The 14487-nt window shown below is 38.8% G+C and overlaps 1 protein-coding gene across 2 annotated transcripts in view; it reads right to left on the minus strand.

The window, feature by feature from the left end:
- col5a3a (collagen, type V, alpha 3a) overlaps positions 1-12945 on the minus strand; it is a 44969-nt gene extending 32024 nt beyond the window's left edge. For both annotated transcript variants that reach the window (XM_082530233.1, XM_082530232.1), the window contains exons 1-4: positions 12603-12945; positions 2681-2845; positions 2212-2425; positions 1846-2008 (exon numbers count right to left, since the gene is read on the minus strand). In XM_082530233.1, the coding sequence (XP_082386359.1) occupies positions 1846-2008; positions 2212-2425; positions 2681-2845; positions 12603-12687 (627 nt within the window). In that variant the 5' untranslated portion in view covers positions 12688-12945. The remainder of the gene's footprint in view (positions 1-1845; positions 2009-2211; positions 2426-2680; positions 2846-12602) is intronic.
- Between the last annotated feature and the right edge of the window lie 1542 nt (positions 12946-14487).

Below are 14487 nucleotides of genomic sequence, written 5' to 3' on the forward strand. Positions count from 1 at the left end.
GATAATCAGATAACATATGTGAGAAATGTGTCTTTTATCGACACTTGTATCAACAAAAATATAAAGTTGAACAAACTATTTTGGGTTACTTAACGCTCTACAGCAAACAAGATTTAAAGACTCTGATAGACTAAGCTGATTGCACACTTCCTTACACGTGACCACAAAAATTGCATGTATTAAAGTAAAGGATGGATCTGATTAAGGATGGTCTGAAGAGTATTAGTCATCACCACACATTTGGTATCATCATCATAACTTTTCACAAACGAAGACGAATAAGAGCATGGGAGTGTTTTTGGAGCAAAGCCAGAGATTAAACAGTCTCCATTGCTTCTGAACAGGGAAATTTATAGAGCCCACAAGGAGACACATTTCTTAACTGAAGTGGGGATATAAAATAATTTAACAACTGGAATGCCTGAGAGGAAAGGGTATGAAGGGAAGAGTGACTTACAACATGAGATGGTCAACTAGATTATTGCACAGGAAAGATTAAAAAATGTATGGACAGGGTTAAGGAATTAGTTATTGATTATATATGAGGTAATCTGTTTCTATTGGTCAAAAAAAAAAAAGACAGAGTGAAGTTATAATAACCCTTCCTCTGGATGTTCATAATTTCAGATGCAGTCTTCCTTTTTGCAGACTGTGTCGCTGATGGAGAAGGAAAACTATTTTATTAACCCAACTATATAACTTATACCTCTACTAAAATTAACATCTTATACCTTCTCTTTTTTAAATTTTTTCTTGCTCAATCGCTGAATAGAGACAAAGCCCTGGAGATATAGCAGGGGAAGGGGCTTGAGCCCATCTCTATTTTATGCTGTGGATGACAGACTTAGAGTGGAGCTTCATTGGGAATGACAATGGGGCAGGGGTTGTGTATTGTTATGGAAAGCACACAGAATTATTTATGACAAAACAGAGGGGGAAAAAAAACACAAGTTTTTTTGTTATGGGTTTCTTTTTTGGCTTCTCCTTTTTTCCATGCATATTGATACATGTGAACAAATCTTTGTAAGTGAACAAGGATTAAATCACCAGCTGTTTCAGGTAGTTATATGCTGGCAACCCCCCTCAAGAAATGCATAATTATTGGATTTGAGGTGGGCTTGATTAAACTGGTCATATCTCCTTGCTACTTCCTCTGAAACACATTTCTTTTTATATTTTTTTTGTTCAATAGCACTTGATTAACATTAGTGCCCTGTCATCCCATTCTTTCTGCATTTTCCCCTTTTTATTCTGTAAAATGTTGGTTTTTTTTTACAGTTTATACTTTAAAGTTTGTATTTTGTTGTCCTGTTTCACAGGCTGATGAATGCTATATTATGGCAGACAGACAGATAGATAGATAGACTCATCTTAGGCAATAAAGAGCTAAATTGGTATTAGTATAAAACATTAAGAAGTTCGAGAGGCTCATAAACACGAACAACTCATGCAAATGAAAACAAGGTCATCTTGTCAGATCATTCAATGTGCCCTGCATTGCATTGCATATCAGTGAAACTAGATATTTGTATACCTCAATAAATTAATGCACAAAGAATGCACACTTGATAGGAATTGACTGCATGGTTTGCCTCAACTAACTCTGGGATGCAATGTTTTGCCCAAGAATATTTTAGCATGTGGAGACTAGAGGAACAATTCATAGCCAACGTAAAAATAATCTATTCAAACTTTTATTTTTTGTCTGCTTAAACAGATGTGCAGAAATCTTGAGTGAATACTAAAAAACCCAAAACAAACAAATAAAAAAAAACAGAAAATTGTACTGCCTGAAAAACTATAGAAACATTTAGATTTGAGCTTTATTTTTTCATAATGCCCTACCTCAAATATTTCTTCATCCAGCAGCCGTGTCCCAAACACAGTGACACCCTCTGTGCTGACTACAGCATTGTCCCCTCGCAGCAGTTCAATGGTCTCTACTTTCTTGCAATCCAAGTAAAGGGTCACAGTTTTATCCTGCACACTATAGGCTATCCGGTGCCATCTGAAAGAAACAAAGATAAAGGGAAACTTAACAAGCTGCTAACCTTTGTCTGTTGAAGGATTAAGAAAGTTATTGCAAATGCAGTTAATATCATTTATGTATTTATGCTGGTGCGCTGGTTTGATCTACCAAACACACAAATCACCTTCACTCTAAATTTTTATAGGTCTTATGTAGAAGATATCAGCCCTCAAACTACCCACTTTCCATCAGCAAAGTTGACCTTCTTGAAAATGGGGTACAGTTCTGGTGCTGGCTGCCCGTCCTGATCCTCATATAGGAAGACAGGTGACCGGCCTACTTCGAGCCCCAGCTGTTGTACTCCCTGGTCATCATACAGCGAAAGCAGGAAAAACTGGGAGCCCTCTTTAGCTCGCATGGTAGTCATCAGGGAGAAATTCTCAGGAAATGTGGTATCTGAAGGGAGAGAGGAGACAACAGGAGAGAGTTGATAAGTCATACAAGAGAGAGCACAGCAGGGACCCGTCACCCTCACTATAGTGACAACTGAGTAGAAATAATAATGGTAAAAACTATTGCCAATGAAAGACGTCAGCCCAGGAGGAGCAGTACGTGGAGTTTGTTCATACTTCTCATGGAGTTTCTTTCTTTATATTACATTGAAAAACTACTCTGTATAAGGTCTTGTAGGAAAAAAAAATAGCCCATTACCAGGGAAGAGCTGTTTGGTGGGAGCACTGAGCTGGATCTTTTTGATCCTGTAGGCCAGGTCTGTCTCCTCTGTGTCTCTCCTGCTGGTGCAGAGACCAGCCTCCAAGGACACCCCCTCCATGTTCTCTGACAGCTTCAGCATTTGCAGAACATCAATGGAATTAGCTGGAAGTGAAAGAAAAGAAAATAAATTAGCCATCTGTCTGTAGTTCTACATCAGATAAAACAATTTAGTGGGTTTTTTTGTTTCTCATAAACTGAAGCTAATTTTCTCTCTTTCAACAAGGTGATGTTAACTTGCCTGACTTCCATATTTTAGCTTTATTTCTGTATTCTTGTATAAAGAACTATAATAAACATGCTGAGTGGAGGTTGTGTTTTTGCTTGTCACTTTAAAACTTAAATTCTGCCAGTGTGACAGCACTTTTGTGTCTGGCTGAGTTAAGTGCTGGTTGCTACCAAGCTGAAAGGCAGGGTTTAATGAGGCTGGAAGCTTGTTTGAAAGTGTGGAGCCTTCCTGCTTCCTAGGAGTCGGAAGAGAAAAGCTCCTCTGAGATGTGGCGGCAGGTGGCCAGACTACTGTGGGTGTTATTATAGGACTGGGGTAGTACAAAGCCTAACCATAATCCTGCTCTAGCACACCTGGCAGCTGACACCTGCACACCACTCACCCTGCAGCAGCTAGCAGCAATATGCCCCCCATCTTGTTTATCACACTGAACAATTCACTGGTTTAAATTAGTTCATCAGTGATTCATTACTTAAACATATTTAAGTAAGATATCTAATTTTAATATTAATTTTTTTCCTGAAAAATGTAACATCTATGGTAACGGGGTGACACTTCTTTTATTCCCATGAAATTCCCTTTGCACTTATCTGAACAATAGACAAAGAAATCAAATTAATACCATGACGGTACCTGATCACAGTAAAATGACTCATTCCAAAGCTGTTGAAATCTAAATGGACTAAACTTCATTACTACATCAAGCAAGAAAAATCTTGAAAGTAAGAATTTGTTTTCATGTAAACGCATATATCATTAAATTATACTTATTTGCAATAAGCAGAGCAACTTTTGGCCTGACGGATATGAAATGTACTCCAGTATTAAGTCTCTCTCATTATAATGAGCCTGTGCTGTATGCTGTTCGTGTAATTTTAGATGTTCCGCTGATAAAATGCTGCTATGAGCATTAGCCAGGATCAGAGCTTTGTGTGCAGCCAGTCCCCCACCAGCTGCTAGAGAGAGCCACTCAGCACTTAGCATTCCAGGCATCTGAAATGAGGATCCTAAACCCAAATTGCCTCCTGAAGCTCTTGTCCCTCGAACAGAACTCTCCTTTTATCTCCTTGTTAATTAAACATATGGAATGAGTTTACTGTTGTCCAGACAGTGCTTACCGAAAAAAACACTGTGTTACATTTTATGCCATTATTTATTTGCATAGCATACATCCTTTATTCAAATAAGCTCTGGGAGCTCACCCTCTCAGAAAGCCAGCATGGCAACAGGGTTGTAAAGCTAGTAGCCAGGCTTGAACAATGTAAAACAAAAAGGACAGATCTAAAAGTGTTTAAGATCTCAAAGATTAAATTTTGCATTTATGCGCAGTTTTAAACAAGCTTTGTAAATTAAGTAGTTACAGAAGGTCCTATCTTCTTTCAACAGAAACTTTGCACTGTTTTACTCCCACACACTGCCCACACTTATAACCTGATTGAGGACTGGCATTCCTTCCTGTTGCAAATTTCTGGTTGTGGTTTTCAGTTTCTCATATTCTCATATCTTTAGGGAGGCTGTGTTAGTTCTTGTTATTTTCACTGTGCAACGTTTTAAGAGTTTTCCTCAATACCTCAAAATTATCAACAATAGTATCACAGAGATATGTTAGAGGTACCTGAGTTAACACTATAATTGTATTAATTTCATATTATCTTGTATGTCTCTTTGCTGCATACAACCATCAGGCAGTGTATTTATGTATGTAATCCTTACATGTAGCATTACACACGTAATAATGCTTTAATCAATTTATTTATTTATTTATTCCCTGCAAAAATACATTTATACTGAAACTTATTAAATGACTTCATTACAACACACAGCTTCTCTTCTACCAATCCCTGCACACTAACATCTATAGCCATAGTTACTATTGAAAATACACAAAAAAAATGCATTTAGTTGTACCTTTAATTTATAAATTTGATATTTACTAAGCTCAGCTTTCCTTCTAAAGATTTTGCTTACTTTGAAAGAAATATTAGAAAAACATGTTTTTTAATTTGAACTCGTGAGTATAATTAGGTAGAGAAGAGTGACATAATAAATTAAGCACATATTACGTATATTACAGGATCAGGTGCTGAGAGAGGCAATAAACAGATGGGTAGGAAAAGCATAGCAAGACTCTTTGAATTATTATTGAGATGTGATCAATAAAAAATTATATGTGCTGTCCTGCTGGTTAAATTTGCTACCAAAATGAACTTGTTATAATCAGTTCACCTTTGTGACACTTAATATAAGCAAGTCACCAAAAAAAAAAAACTAGGAATTTTCTTAACTGCATGTGCAGTTCAGGGTTGCAGGAGCCAATCACAGCTGTCAGGAGAAGAGATAGGGCACGCTGAACCTTAAACATGCAACCAGCCGACCATATGATGCCAGAAAACAATTCATCCTCACATTCATTCTAATGACCAATCCAGAACCACCAAGTAGCCTAACGTGTCTTTGGACTGTGATAGAAAGCCAAAGTGAATCCATGTACAGAACAGCCAACTAGTAAAGCCAAAACCAAAACATTTTGCCACGCGACATCAATGACAACCTATAACCACCACACCATGGTGCAAATTGATGGTCAGATGGATGGATGACCAAAAACTCTCTGTTGACTGCCTATGGAGAAGCAAAAGACGTAGCACTCTAGAGTCCCCTTTTTTCATCCAGCTAAATTCTCACTAAATAGTTAAGCGTTTACATTTCTGTCTTTATTTCTAACAAAAGTTTACTTTGGACTTCTCCTCATGTCTGGGATCTAATCCTTAATGTTTGTATTTCATTGAATTGGTAGATTCTCTGTCTAATCCCAAGAGAGTTCTTCATTGCTCTGGTGTGGCCTTGTTTGATTCCTGACTGCAAATCAATTTCCTTTGCAAACGTAAGTCCAAATCCAGTATACACACAATGTTCCTCTGTCTGAGGATGCGAGGTCATGAGGCAATGATGTTTGGAACAGTCTGAATAATGTTTTAAACTAAAGTCTTGTGGTTTTAATTATAGAGGATTTGTAACATTCTGTCAGCAGAATTTAGACCAGCACCTGACAAAATGACCAATGTAAGCTAATATAATTTGCTTTTGAGCACAATTGTTAAATTACCATCCACAGATTCATTTAATAATGCAACTACTGAGTCATAGAAGATTTTTTTTCCTCTAATCACTATGAGCTTTAAAGCTGTTGACCAATTCCAAACATTTTTTTAAGTATGGACTGACAGGAGACTCTTGACCTCTGTCTTTCACAAGATAACAAAGAAAAGTGGGAAAACACAACAATGTCACGGGGAAAACTCTGAGACAAGCAGCAGGAACTCCTTCGAAAAGGATCCATCCATCAATTTAATGGGCTACACTGAAAGAAAGAGAAAAGAAATGGCCATGGATCTGTTTGGTAAGCTGACTCAGAGGGCATAGGAAGTCACTGTCCTGACTTCCTATGTCCTTAAATCAATCAAACTTTCACTGCTGTTACAGCTTGATAGATTTAAGGATGACTATCCCTATTTCACCTCACACCTTATCTGGCATAAAAGGAAGAACTAAGAGTGGTGGAAGATTGCCAAATGAAGTCTGGATCAGTGAAAGAATGTTATCTATTCCCTGCTTTGGAGTCTCTTATGTCACCTTGAGTTGTGTCAGTTCTTGCATCCTCCTTACCTATCCTGCAGCACTGACTGTCTGAACAGGTTCTGCTCGCATCTCATTATGCTTTGCAGTATTCGTGCCCTTACCTCACCCTTCAAATTATGTTAATTCTACAGAAACTTGGGAAGAGTAGCTGAGCATAAAAGAGAACATCTGGTACGGGCTACTGATAAACAAAACGGTCCCCACCATTTGGCTGAATGTGCTGTGAAACAGCATCAGAAATTCTCAAAGGACTGATGACTCAGAATGTTTTCCAATCACGCCAAAAGGTCAGACTGTTTGGAAAAGGGCTGAAATGTCCAGCAATTGCACAGACACCAGGCATTTTTTGAGAATACTCACAGCTAACATGCACTGAACACCATATGATGATACACAATCATCCATATAAATGCATACAGTTCAATGCCGTAAGATACTTGTCAGTCTGTTTTTTTGTTTGTACTTTTATCTTTGAGAACACCATGTCTGCCCCACAAGAATGACAGGCACAGTTTTCCTCATAGTAAAAAGCTCTGCAGTCCAACTCAGAGTTCCCATGTAAATACAGCCAAACAATCCACATCTCTCTGTGCCTTCTCTGGCTGTGTGACACTTGACATAATCTCTCCATCGCCTGCGGTCATACAACTTAGCACCACTTCAGTCGTAGATAGACATAATGTGTTCTCTGTGTTTGAAAAGCAAATGTCTCCAAAGACATTCTCCGTGACTCATACCACCTACGCTCACAACCATCCCTGAAAATACCCCTCACACACACACTACTCTGTCAAAAAGTACTGAATCCTGAAACTGGGGACTTTTAAAAAGAAATGCAGCCAGGAAGAAATCTCAGCAATAAGAACTTCCCATAGTATCTTGGGCCACACCCTGAGATGAGTGGAGGAAGAGAATCTCACATTTAAAGACTGAAATACTTTTCAGATGTAGCTTATAACAAATGAGACAGAAAACATGTGCACATGAAGCTGAAATACACAGGCAGTGAATTATTCTTTTTAGATGGGTATATGAAATCCATCTAAAATCTATTTATTAAAATCCAACTCACCACAAAATCTGCTGTTGTGACAGAATTTCTTCAGAAAATGGGAAATGTTGTAAAATATTGAATGGTATTGAAAATGATGACAGACACAGTGGTCGAATAAATCCAGACACATTTTCCCCCGTGGCTGCAAGAAAAATGGCCTTTAATCTAATTAAGACTTGGTGTGACCTTTTGTCTGGGTCACGACTGTGTGTGGACAGGAACTCTCTGAGCTGCAGAGAGCTAATGCATGCGGAAGAGACACGCAAGCACAGAAAAAGAATAATAAACTGTCTGCACACCTAGTCACAGCAGAATAGACAAAAACTGTTTATAGCTCAGTTCTAGCTTTAACATTCCCAGAGGAAGAGAAAAGCACTTTGGAACACTGCCTTTGTAACAGTTTCTCTCTCACTAAATTAATTACTGTGTCAAACACTTTACTCGTTTGCTTATAAATAAAAGTAACTGAAGCACAAGAATACATTTGTGCAAACTACTGCAAAAGCATTTTTTTCGTTCTTTGGACATTGCTTATATACTGAGGCCACAATAACCTAGTATTGACTAAATATCTCTCGTGCCATTAAATCATCAGTCATAGTCAAAGGATCTTTAGAGATCTGTGTGCATGTGTGGATCAGGCTTGTTCTGGCACATTCAGCTGAATCTCTCTGAGCTTAGGATCCGGGGAATCTGGAGGCTGGATCAGTGCCTTGGGCTTTTTGTTGTGTTCCTCAAGCTGTCCCTGTGCCATTTTTGAGTTGTGGAGTCGCTGTTTAATGCTGGGGAAGCTGCTGTTTTGAGAGAATGCCTTTGCCTTTGGGGTTGTGTTTGGTCTGGAACAATGTGTAGGTGAGAGTATCCCACACGAATGCCAGGACCAAGGACTCAAGGTTTTGCAGAAGACTACTGCATTTGAACAAGATGATCTGTGTCATTTATACAACATGGCAATGGTTTAAATGTTGTGGGTGATAGGATTGTGTCTGTCTGTCTGGCTGCTTGTCTGTGGGCAAGATAAAGTCATCACACTGGTGGCCAAAATAAAGGTTGACTATGAAGAGAAATATGTAACAGCCCACAAAGAGACTTTTTAGTAAAGGGCACCAGAAACAAACACCCAAAGTCCTCCTTATCAGATGTATGGATAAATATTGTTACCCTGCCAAGCCAACTTAAGTGCTTTTTTTCCACAGCATGTGACTGTCTAAGAAAGTGTGTTTCACAGTGTCATCATGGCAAAATTTGCTCTAAGATACACCTTGGGGGTGGGGAACGTCATTGTCATTTTGGTTTTTTGGCAGAAGCTTCAATGCCTGTCTGTATGTCTTTGACCGGATTTTGTCAATATGATGGATGTGGTCGGAGTCAAGTCAAAGTATTATTTTGAAAGCCTGCAGTGCATAAAAATGCAGAGATATTTATTACACTGAATTTGTTGTGTTTATAGATCTGCTTTTGGTTATCACTGACAGTTTAGGAGCGTGTCAAGTCAGCAGTTGCACAGATGGTGGCTGGGAATTTTTGTTAATCATTTTCTCAGGGGTAACGAGTTAGGAAGTCCTATTAATGGGGTCAATCAAAGCAAGGATGTGAGTAAACAGGACAACCTAATTGAATATTAAGTGTTCTGTATTATGTAAACCAGGTATCTATCATATGCTCTCTTCATAATAAGAACTTGATCTATCTCAAGTCTACGCTCAAAATGATCCAAACAGGTGAACGGAAACAAATATTACAACAACATTGCTGATTGTCAATGTAGGTCACTGGGCATATGTGGTTGTTTGGGCTAATGCCCACATCAGTAATACTTTTTGTGTTGACACTAAATGGTGGAATCCAGTTACACATTTTGCTCCAGTTCACATCAGTACCACATTCTTCAGTCTCCACAGTTTGTTTTGCTCATGTTTGCTCACAGCACGACAGGCTAACAGGCCAAAAGCTGTTTGGCCCATAGAGAAAACACCTGCCCGTGAAGGCCCATAACTGGACAGGCAATACACACAAACATACATAGAAACACACACATTTATACTACTAGGCTTGTCAGGACTTTCTTTCACTAATGTAAATCCATTATCTACTGCAAGGCTCACAATGGTCCTTGTTGATTCAAATCATCAAGCCCTGGGCAATAGTGAGGAAAAAACATGCACATCTATGCATGACCAAGCCCATTTTAGTTTCAAACGCAAGCTGTCATCTAGACTTTGATACATAACATTAAGGCAGCTTTATGGAGAGCAACAGGGTTTCTAAAATCAAAGCAGAACACAGTATTATAAAATAAAATATTCACAAACTATGTGTAATACAGGTACAGACATGACTATTTCATTTTTGCTCCAGAGAAACAGTATAAGTGGAACTCAGAGACCAAGATTACTGCAATGTTAGTGGTTGTACATGGTTTTAAATGACTTTGATAGGAACTCTTAACGATTATTCAGAGATGGTGCACGTGATGGATGACTTTGAAATAACTTTTCTGAAGTTCAGAAATGTGGATATTAAAGCAAATGACATGTGAGGATACATGGACAGAAAGGAAACTCATCTGATGTTTGTTTATTGCAAGTCCACAGGAAGCCGTTCCAGCTAGTCTCCCAAAAAGCTGCTTGGAGCATCCAGTGATCAGGAACTCAGAGTCATAGAAGCCTGAGGGGAAGGGAGTTTCTGGAAGCCAGATGTCCATTGAATACTATAGATTGAGGTTTGGCGCCACAAAGCGTATAGGCATCATATCTAAAGATTAAACACTTGGGGGAATTCCAAACAGTCTGCTTCATCACAATGTCAGAGAAGCAGTTTTGATGTGATACTTGCAGCATCAGCAAGTAAGGACAGATATCAGCATATCTAACACTTCTCATGTTTAATGATTCAATTAGAATAGCTTGAACTCATTTCACAGGAACTAACACTAGAGCTGTAATGCCTCTTTTCTCATTCTCTATGCTGATAAATGCAGCAGCCTTTTTTCATGTGTTTTTATTTACCAGTAATTTGTTGCTGGATCAAAGGCGAACAAGCTTTGCTGCCATCCTTTGGGAGTCTGGTGAAGGATCGGCAAGAAGACTGAATCAAACGGGACACAGTGAGGGGGCTGTATGCACAATTTGCCCCCTATCACAGGCAAAAGCAAGAGGAGCAAGATGATGTAAATGATGTGATAAGGCACATAAAATAAAAACAAATATCCCATACACCCAGACTTTGAGCGGACTAAAAAAAGAAAACAAAGAAAACAAAACTGAGCAGAAACACATCGAGGCAGCACAACAGAGGATTCTAAAAGAAATGAACCATGCACATGTCCAAGAACATCGCACTTCCTGTTAGCAAACATGACTACAAAGTACTCTCTCATCTCCCGAACACACACAGAAAGCATATGGGAAAACATTCTTGAACTGCAGTACACACAACAAACACACACACACACACACACACACACACACACACACACATGCATGCTTAAATTCACAGACACAAGACACACACATTATCAGCCACATGTGCATATCTAAGACTGTCATATCTGTACCACCATATGTCCTATTCACTCTTTTAATCATGTGAGGCTCTCACTTCACAGATCCTCAATAGAAAGCAATGGACACCATGGACAACCGCTGTGCCGCCTGAATGCCACTTGTGTCTATTGGCTCACTTCCTCCTCTCTTGATGTTGTTTGAGCCAATGAATTCCAAAAATCTTGCCAGTCATAAAAGTAGGTGAAGCCAAAAAACCAAGACTGACAACAAAATATGTGTAACTACTTTGGAAAGACCACAAAATCCCTTCATCACCAAATCTGTAAACTGCAACTCTTGTAAAGAAGTAGTCTGCATCAGTTAATGATACTTGTGCCAGAGACCTGCGTGGGTGACAATTAGAAGTGAGCTACTTGCCATGTCGGCAACAAGCAACTCTTAAAATGGCTGCATCAATGGCTGGTTTTTATTTATTTATTTTTGAAAGTGCAACAAATGTGAAGGCCTGGACACTGTGACAGACAGATACAGCTGTTTGATAGTCACCAGATGTCTTCTTTTTTGCAGGTGGATAACTGGAAAATGTGTCCAATGATTACATTCCACCATAGTGGAAGTGGGTCATATCAGTTACTGTGCAAATGTGATCTGAGATTCAAGTCTGCAATAAAATACATCACTATAAAAGTGTACCAGAATCAGGAAGGCAGTAGTAATATGTGCATTAATTTAAGATCTGTGTGCATTAAACAGATCCATGGAAGGAATTTTAATCTGCCCACTTGCAGTGTTTCAGCCATTCGCAAGCCAACGTCAAACCCTCTTTCACAGTAAACCGACGCCGGTCACAAGCAAACTCAAACATGACATCACACATCTCCTTAAATCGCTGATTTACACCTGACGCATGAAGGACATAGCCCAATTCAAATCTTGGAAATATCTTTGATTAAAATGCAACAAGAACAGGAAAAGCTGAGGAAGCTGCTAAATACCCTCCCAGTGCAATGAGGCGGATAATTAATCTGTCATATGCAAGAAGGGGTTATATTACAATCATCTGCACACCTCTCAAGCATTCCGACAACTTCTAAAAGTCATTTGAGTCAGCTTGCAATTTTAATCCCAGCCCGAAGCGACTCTGTAGAACACGTAGCAGCATCAACAAACCATTTGCAAAGATTTAAATGAGTCTAACACACCAGGAACCAAACTGAATCTAAGATGAAGGTGTGAAGATCTGCGCTAATAACTTTGTGTTGGCTAAAGGCCAAGTTATCAATAAAAGAGTCTTTAAAAATAGTCAGGGAAACTTAGATGAAGGGGACAAAGCGTCAATCAGACAACAGAAAAGTCTATAAGGGGGCATAAAAAACATTTTTGCATTTTCAAGCATCTGTATTGTACATTTGAGTGTCCAGCTAAATACTTTACCCGCTTGTGTCGTTGTTACATGAAGCAGAACAAACAGAAACAGTGTTAGTCTCCAGCGCGACCAGGTCCTTATTAAATGGTCCATCTTTCAATGCGGGGACCTGTTTCCAGACCCAAAACTTTAGACTGCAGGCGTTGTTGCTGCTGGAACTAGGCAGCCATGCGCGAAGAAAAGGAGACAAGCCAGTGTGCAGCTCCACTTGCTTGACTGTTGAGAAGTTTTGTTGTGGTGTCTTCTCTGAGGTTCGCTCTGCTCCTCTAATTCAATTTCTCCCTCTCGCCATCACTCCTTCCCTCCCTGTTCTCCTCCTCCGCCTTGTCCCTCCCACAGGACGGTGCACTGCGTCGCATGGCTGCGCGGTGCGCCTCCAGGGACTCCATCATAAATCACGTTTATTACTCGCGTAATTTGTCAGTTCCCACTTCTGAGAGGTTGTCATTACCCACAGACAGCGTGTAAAGTACAACAAATTTACCTGGTAACTTGTCATATAGATTTTTTTTGCAGAACTAAATTAGAACAGGATGACACCTGAGTCAATTAGATACAAGATTTTTAAAAACGGATCACTGGAATTTTTCGTATTTTTATTTTACGTAACAATGACCCTACTAATGCTCATGTTGATGGTAATATCTTTTTTAATATATGTAAATGTCAGTATTTCATTATTGTTATTTTGCTTGAACACTGTTTGTTTATTGGCTGAATGAACTCAGAGAATGAGCCCACCACAGCTCAGAGTCATCATTTTAGAAATTAATAAAAGGGGCTGGGCGGGTCCTAACTTTAATTTTAGTGGCTATCCCATAGTAGATGTCTCTAATTTAGTCAAACCCACGAGAAAATAGCAGGGCTCTATCTGCACAAAACACAAACATCCACATTGTCTCACTTTTTTGCAATTTTTAAATGCCAGTTAATCTGACTTAAAATATCAAGAAGTAATTTCTGTTTAACGCTGCTAAGAGGAATGAGAAGAAATGTCTTAGGTATAGGTGACATCTTTCCCAGTCATCTGAGCTCAAACGTGTAGCGATCATCACTTCTGGGAGCTGAATACATTCTGCCAAAAATCTAATTAATTCCAAGACAACTGTATTCAGTTGAGACATGCTTTAAGATAAGACTTGTGAAGGCCTTGTCTAATTGGAATATTACCAAAGATAATGATTCTAGAATCCAAGCTACAGAAGGCTTTTGTAAAAATAACTGGGAGATGAAATCCCAGAGAATATTAAAGACAAAATGAGCCAAGTCATAATATCTCAAGGGAAAAGAGCCTCTAACCACAGAATGTAGAAGGCCTCAACTCAGTCATTTTCCAACAGAACGTTTCCATATCATTTCAGTCCAAGCCAAATGCTAAGCCCCAAATTATTCAACATCATTGACCTATGATCTGAATCCAGAATATGTTCTTTTTTTTCTTAATGGTTAAATAAATAAATTCAAACTGTTAAGTTCAGTATCATTAAAGTTTGTTATCATTTAATAATCTTCCTTCAAGTTCTTTAAAATAAGAAAACCTTTAGGAATATGAAATATAAATGTATTTCCTGAATTTCCTCAAAGTGAAATAGTCCAAATTGTGGGAATAAGTGTGGGCCTAATTAGAAAGAGTACAGAAAACTAGTGGTAGCAAGAGATTAGAGGAGCGTTGACAGAAACAGATGACTGGACACACTGATGTTGATTTGTTAGGTAAACAACAGTCTCCCTGACCTCCCACAGTACAAGTTTAGCTTTAGCCTGATTTAGGGCCACATTCCTGGTAGCTTTTAGCAGATAGTTACTAAGAGTCTAATAGGTAGTCTGAACTTTGAGTGAGAAATACTTTTAGAGCGTGTGCTATGTACCTTTGTCCTGTGTAACTTAAAATCA

The sequence above is a fragment of the Aulonocara stuartgranti genome (assembly GCF_965226115.1).
Source record: "Aulonocara stuartgranti genome assembly, chromosome: 4".
In the NCBI taxonomy this organism is placed as follows: domain Eukaryota; kingdom Metazoa; phylum Chordata; class Actinopteri; order Cichliformes; family Cichlidae; genus Aulonocara; species Aulonocara stuartgranti.